This window comes from Akebia trifoliata, chromosome 7 (assembly GCF_017979445.1).
Source record: "Akebia trifoliata isolate Shusen 1 chromosome 7, ASM1797944v1, whole genome shotgun sequence".
Lineage (NCBI taxonomy): Eukaryota > Viridiplantae > Streptophyta > Magnoliopsida > Ranunculales > Lardizabalaceae > Akebia > Akebia trifoliata.
Window position 1 is genome coordinate 1704510 of NC_141381.1, and position 7612 is coordinate 1712121.

The 7612-nt window shown below is 33.1% G+C and overlaps 1 protein-coding gene across 3 annotated transcripts; it reads left to right on the forward strand.

Annotated features, from left to right (window-relative positions):
* Positions 1 to 1247: 1247 nt before the first annotated feature.
* On the forward strand, positions 1248 to 6950 carry LOC147397915 (basic transcription factor 3-like). 3 transcript variants are annotated; one of them, XM_086446999.1, is made up of 6 exons: positions 1248 to 1363; positions 4010 to 4077; positions 4720 to 4868; positions 4971 to 5027; positions 5190 to 5228; positions 6518 to 6950. In XM_086446999.1, the coding sequence occupies exons 2-6, from the start codon at positions 4010 to 4012 to the stop codon at positions 6679 to 6681; spliced, it is 477 nt and encodes a 158-aa protein (XP_086303125.1). In that variant the 5' UTR covers positions 1248 to 1363; the 3' UTR covers positions 6682 to 6950. The 3 variants fall into 3 exon arrangements, with proteins under 3 accessions (XP_086303125.1, XP_086303123.1, XP_086303124.1); XM_086446997.1 differs by lacking the exon at positions 1248 to 1363 and adding an exon at positions 1423 to 2666; XM_086446998.1 differs by lacking the exon at positions 1248 to 1363 and adding an exon at positions 2726 to 3088.
* Positions 6951 to 7612: the final 662 nt, after the last annotated feature.

A 7612-nucleotide genomic window follows, 5' to 3' on the forward strand; every position in this document is an offset into this window, starting at 1 on the left:
ATCTTTTGACCTCTATTAAGAATGTTAGATTGGGGTCAACGATACGAAATATTATAATAGTATAACATAAACTATTTCAAATGCATTTCAAGTTTAAATTGACCAAATCAAGTTTAACACTACATTCTAATCGAATGCATTTTACTTTTATGAGTGAAATTCATTTCACATGTTAGTTTTTTTGTGGTGGGGTAATTATAAAAACATCTCACGAATTAAAAGCCCGTCACGAAATAAAAGCACTCCATGAATTATAAAAGTAATCCATAGCATAGTCATTTTCTTTTGTCTTATATGAGTTAAAAATTTCGGAATGAGCTGATTTTTGGTGATGATGATCTCTAAGATGAGGAGATCATCCTCACCAAAAATCAACTAATTTCAAAACTTATAATTCAGCTATTATCCGAGCAAATAATGCTAATATCTTTTCATAAAATAATGATGTTTAGCAATGTTTTCCGCTATTCATAACAACTATTGTCCAAGCAAATAATGGTCATTACAGCCTTAAGTCAACAATTATCTAAATACATTTCATGTTAGTTATTTTTTCATATTCCATTATCAAAAAATCCGATCTCAAGCTATAAAATAATAAATAAATGAATAATCTCTAGAAAAAATGTGTTTTTTTGGAAGATCAAATCAAAAGTACTTCGAAGGAAAAGCAACTGAAGAAGGGTAGTAAGGGTTCCAACCCATTAGAGAAGTGATTCTCGAACCTATAAAGAACAAAACTAAGAGGATACATAGAGAGAGAAGTAGTTTGATCTCCGAAACCCTGAGAATCTGTCTGAGATTGGTTACTATACACGCCAACTCTCGCAGCTTTCTCTTTAGTCGGAGAATAAAGATTGTTACTAACGCCACTAATGGCCACCATGTCCCACCTCCATCAATTGGACAGTCAAGATCTGATCATAGGACGGTATGGGTGTTGGTTGATTTGTGATTGTTGAAGGAAAATAGAAAGACTGTAAATGTTCATTGATGGAATATCATTTAAAGAATAAGGGTATTTGGGTCATTTTAGGTAGAATCATTTTTGGTATTTGCTTCGCACGAAAGCAAATCCACGGAGCATCTCTAAGGTGACTTCAATTTGAAACCTCATCAGCTCCAGAAGCCCAAACGAACGTAATCCAAACAGGCTTTTTTAAGTTTAAAAGTAGTAAAAGCTAAAAAAGCCCAAACGAATAGGGTCTCGTTCAGCTCCGATACCGAATTAACTCGGACGATACGTTTCGGCCTCGGACGAGTTTTAAAATCATATCTCACTACTCACTAGTAGTGAGGTCTCAGCTATTTGTCGCGCCTAAACCTCACTCTACTCCAATTTTATCCACAAAACCCTCTGAAGGTATTTTCGAAATCTCCCAATTTCGATATTTTCTTCGTGTTTCTGCATAAATATTTCGATTTTGTTTTATTTATGTTCTTTGATTTCAACTTGTATTTGTTTTTCTTCGATTGAAAAATCGATTAAGGGTTTCAATGTTAGGGTTTTGGTGGTCTGACAATGATGTGTAGGGTTTGAAATTTGAACATTTTAGGTTTCTTGGTTTCTTTTGTGGTCAGATTTGTGGAGGCCTTCTGATACATTTAGGGTCTTCAATTATTCTTCAAATTTTAGTTTTCTATATGTTGTTCTCAATAGTCAAAACTATTAATAAAACAAAAATCTCTGAATTTTTCCCAAAAATTGTAAATTTCTTTAAGTAATAGCTGATTAAATTTGCGAATCGACATAGCAATAAATCATTGGTTAATTGCTGTATATGATAACTTTTTTACATTTTACACTCAGAATTGTATTTTCTTCAATATTGAAATCTGAAGAACAAGATAAGATTTTTCGGGAAGTTTAAGATGATGGGTTTTGGTGAGAACCCCCAAACATCACTTTTATATTCCCCCAAATTTCTCCATTTTTTTTCTTAATTTTTAATGAAACTTCCCCAAATTTATCCAAAAACTTAATTAAACCCCCACTGAATAATTACCAAATCTGAACTTGGTTACTATGCTCATTGCTTGATTTGATAAAGTAGTTACCTCATCACGAGTCTTTTATGTAGTATTTTTTTTTCTAAGATGAGATTGATATCTTATTTTGTGTCTGTTGCAATTAATGTGTTTTTTTTTATTATCAATAAAAATGTAATAGATTTGAAATTTTCCTTCCCTCAAATTTGAAATGGCAGGTATACTCAGGCTGCATCCTTAATTTCATCATGGGCTTAGAATAAACATGTTATCCGTTTTCTTTATGACTGAAAGAGTGGAGTCTTTTGCAAAACAAACCCAAATAGGCTGTGCTTTATTTTCTCCCAAATTTTCTTCCATAAGTCAGAATAAATCGAACTTTTACGGGTGCTTAGTTGCCCTTGCAAAAGCCCCTCTCTTTCCCTCGGTGAAATCTGTTGAGAAACTACCGTAAACTTTTGTTGGGACTTTGTGGGGTTTACCAAGTAGAGCCCTAAAGTCATTGATTTCTTGGGCTATTTAATTTTTCTTCAAAAATAGTTTTCAAGTATGTGAGAGAAAATATATGTCCTCGTGAAAATGTGATAATGGTGCAAGCTAAGGACTACAGGCTTGGGGAGAAATTTTTGGTGGCTGACGACCTATATACCGTCATACCCTTATTTTCTTTCCTACGAGTAAGGAAGGATGATCTCACATTTCTTTTTCTTTTTTCCTTCTCTTTGTTCCTCATTTTAAAACTCTTTCTTCTTCTTGTTTTTTCTTAGCACCGATTTGTTGAAATGCTTGATAGAAATCAAAAAAATATTTTTTTGCCATGAATTGAACACTAATCTCCATTTTTTCAAGAAATGTATTTTATAGATAACTAAATATCTCGAGAGAATATTTACTAGCAATCTCCCTAAATGTTGCCCTTGCATGTCTTCTGGCAGTACTTAATGGATCTCTTTAATAACTTTAGTCTCTTAGAATCATATGTTCAGTTGGGTGGATGTTGATACGTTTCTATATTGGTTTCTATCCCGTCTCATAGAGTTGGCAGATTCAAGCTGCATGAACTGATGGGATGATGCTCAAATTCAGCCATGTTGGTGGGGTAATAACTGCTGGCTTCAGTGATTCACTCGCCTGATTGAATTAAAAATACCAAACTCCAATTCCTCTGTAGAACCGGACTGTGCTTCCCTTAAAACTGCCTTGAATCTGATGTCAAACATGCAACTAACATCCTTCCATTTGGTATTGTCTGGGTACTTCTAGATCTTAAGCAGTGTGATCCAAAATGTTCTCAATACTAAAGGAGAAGAAAAACTGCTAGTCACTTAATTCTTAATAATAGAGCATAGAAGTGATTTGTTGGTAGTAATCACTCTTAAAGTATAGGGGGCTTCTAAGTCGCTTCATTTTTCGAGGACAATGACTATTAGATATTTTTCATTACTTATTAATCCATCACGCATGTATGCTTGCCAAAAACTGCATAGTAACTTCCTTTGATGGTCTTTGGACACTGTTTTGAATTGTGATACTCAAGTGACTTGAGTGCTTTAAGGTGTTTCGCATGCATGTATTGTCCAATATGATTGCTTATTTAAGTGAAAAAGTAGTTCCACATATTATGGGAAAATTAGAGTGGTCAGTAAAGGTTGTACAACTCAGTGGTGCATTTTTCCATGCCAAATATAGTAGACAACTGAAATTGAACGGTATGCTGGGAAATATATGATATAGACAAAACTAGCTACATTTTTGGATTTCTTTCAGACCTTCAGCCATGTGATGCACTTCATTATTTTTCATGGACAAAGGACAAGGTTTGGCTTCTAGGGTACTTTGTTAAATAGTAAAGTAATTTTAGTTGTATCATTTCCCTGTTGTTTAAAAACAAAAAAACAAAAAGAAACTGTTCTTTATTTTTATAAATGCTCAACTTCTAAGTATCAATTTTTCGTATGATAATACATCATCATCTGAAGTTGTCCTGGTTGCTTACTTATTTTTCCGCTTTTCAATTCAGATGAATAGGGAGAAGCTCATGAAGATGGCTGGTGCAGTTCGCACCGGTGGCAAGGGTAGCATGAGAAGGTCTGCTGATATTATATATATATATATATATATATATGACATTTCAAAATTTCCTTGCAACATTTAATAAGGAATATTCCCATTTGTGTTTGTATCCCAATAATACATATCTCGGAGATACTTACCTTGAAGGTAAATCTTGACTGTTGGATTTTGCGTTTACATGGTCAAGATTATACATGTATATAAGGGGCTAAAGTATGGATGTGGTAGTATCACAGACTTGGGATTAAAACCCGCTTTCACACTTTGTTTTCTGGGGAAAAAATTCGTATTTTCTCTAACCTACTTTGTTTCTTGGGTTGTTGTATTTATTGTTCAAGGGGAAAGTGTTCTCTATTTCCTTCAATAGATTTGATTCTCTATACTACCCCGTAAGTCTTTGTTTGATTTTTTCTAAAATAACCGATTAATACAAAACATAAATGTTGTTTTGTATGGGAATCAATTTTATTGGTGTTTTTTTCAGGTATCTTCAAGGTTATGTTGCAAGTTTTTGTGATATGAGGAAGTTACCATTTATTTTTCTTTAATCTCCAAAAAATTTCTCCAATGTTTTATTTTTTTTTTCCAACATTGTACTTCCTGTCAAACGTGTGAGTTTGAGTTCTTTGGTTGTTTGTTCATTTTTCTTAAATACAGAAAGAAGAAGGCAGTTCACAAGACAACCACTACAGATGACAAAAGACTCCAGAGCACTCTTAAAAGAATAGGTGTTAATGCCATCCCTGCCATCGAGGAAGTAAATATTTTCAAGGATGATATAGTCATCCAATTTGTAAACCCAAAAGGTAAAAATAAAATAAAAAATCCAACACTATGAAAAGGTTAATAGACATGTATACATAGGTAGTCTTTATTATTCCTCGTCACTGATTCTTCTTTTGTTTCAGTTCAAGCCTCAATTCCTGCCAACACTTGGGTTGTTAGTGGCTCTCCTCAAACGAAAAGTAATATCTTCTTTTCCATCCCTTTCTCTCTTATATCTCCAACCATTTTAAAGAAAAAGGACTTTGGCCGCATGGGATGGGCTCATTGCCCGCCACTATAAACCTCTCTACTTTCTTTGTTTTGGGTGATGGAAACTAACATTTGATTTCGTTATGTTACAGAATTGCAGGATCTTCTCCCAGGTATCATTAACCAATTAGGTATGTGTTATTTGCCTGTTTTTCAACGACTCATATTTACTGTTATAATGAGAGTAGGCAAGGAGTAGAAGTGCTTCAACACCAAAATTTGGATCTCACAAATGCCCTCACCTTTAAATTAAAACTTGATATAATCAGTGTCATTTTGATAAAAAACCAAGAAAATTGCAACCCATTAGAGGTGGCAATCTCAACACTACTTACGAACACGACTCGAAAACAACATGAAGTTACTGGGTTTGGGTCATAATAGTGTTCACCCGTCTAACACAATTATTAAATGGGTTGGGTTATGGGCATCAACCCGCCTAACCCGTTTGGACACATTTAGTTATTTTATCATTAAAGTGTAATTTTAAATATACAAACAATTATTTAAGAAAATTTTAAATTACTCATTTTTTTCTAGAATTTCCTAAAACTCTTTCATAATTCATTTTTTTATATTATCAAATTCAATAAAAATAAAGGGTGTTTTAAGATTTTTTTAAATTACTAAATGGTTAAGCTTAGTTTGGGGAAAAAAGATACTTTTCTTAATAAGTTATTTATTTATATTTATATGTTTTTACTTCATTTTTTTCATTAAAATCTAGAGGTATGTAATGTTTGATTCCTAACATGGGCAAAATGATCCACAGTAAGCAAGATCTTACCAATTAGGGCTATTATGTCTCATGTGATAATGAAATACACTTTGCTTAGCCAATAGTAATAATAATATTGAAAAGTACTTTCCTTACAAGGTTAGTAAGGAAAGTTTTCTGACCACATCACCTTATGGCATCCAAAAACGTGATTTGATACCACATGGTAGTAGAGGACAAAATTCTATGAACTTTGAAAAAAAAATATCAAAAGAAAGTTATTTTTCACCATTGAACTTAGTTTACAATTATGTGACTTTAATTTTAATAATGATATTTCATTTTGGTGGTGGAAATGGAACTTATTTTTTCCAATAAAGGTTTAGAATTTTATGGGTTGGGTCAGGTATACTTATAAATGGGTTGGGTTTGGGTTTGATAAATTTTCATAATACCCTTCCCTCAACACGACATGACCTGACTTGACCCATTGCCTCTCCAACCTATAATCATGTTGGTAAATTTGCAAAAATTACAAAATAATCCTTTTCACTATGTAATCTTCAAAGACCTTTTAATCAATATTTTAAATTATAAATAATCCCTTTTGATATCTGTGTGGCTGTGCATTTCTTATTTATCTTTGTTGTAGTCTAAAGTTGGAAATAATTGTTGGTACTTTTTTTTTTTTTTGAACTTTAGGACCTGATAACTTGGACAATCTGAGGCGGCTTGCTGAACAGTTCCAGAAGAATGCGCCTGGCGTGGGTGCAGGTGCAACACAAGAGGATAATGACGATGAGGTTCCGGAACTTGTTGACGGGGAAACATTCGAAGCTGCTGCCGAAGACGGGCAACCTTCTTAAGAGTTTTAGGGGGGGAGCTTACATTACTTTCTTTTTCGGCTGCCTTTTTTTTATTTTTTTTTACAATCTTGTAGTTTTACCCCCCATATTAGTGTGGTAGCTTCTCATCTTGGACTTTCTTTTTTTATTGTGAACTACTCTTGTTTACAAAACCCTGTCAAAGAGGTTTTTTTCACTGTGCTGGCTCTGGCTCTCTGAGGAGAGTAAAGGAGGTCATGAAAGCTGGCCAAAGATCAAACGGAACCTAAATGTTTTTTTTTTTTTTGTTTTTTTGCACACTTTTGATTGCTCCATATCCGACTTGGTTAATTTTGAGGTATATCTCCGTGACTCCTTCAAAATCTCTGCAGATTTGAGATTTTTTAAAGGTTCAAGGACTACCAATTAAATCAATCTGGAAGAAAACAAGTTTTTTTTTTTTTTTTAAAGAAAAAAAAAAAACTTATTAAGACTTTGTCAAATAAACCAAAAAATTTCATCTTATAAGTTGAAGACAATGGCATTTGATTGTCTTTATAGGAGGGTTGTATTAAAATAATAATGGAAATTTAGAGTTCACGCCGATTAGTAGAATTTTGTAATATTAACATAAGTGGATTATGAAATTGAATCTCCTGCAGCCAAGTGAGGTTGCAAACATAAGTTGTACTGATCTCTATGAAACCAATGATTGTTTTTCTCTCATTTCTGCCTTAAGTTTGAGGTTTGAAGAAAAATAGAAGAAATGATACAAGTTCTTACCTCTCTAAAGAGATGATAAATTAAGGGCTCAACTTTTCACATTATAAATATCCAGTTTCTTTTGCTGTATTGGTTAGGTTTGTATCATTTGACCTCAGAACAAATAACAAGTTCTATAAAAATATTACAAGAGTGAAACATCACACAAGTTCTATAAAAATGACTTCTTGGGAGTAAAGAAGGATACTAT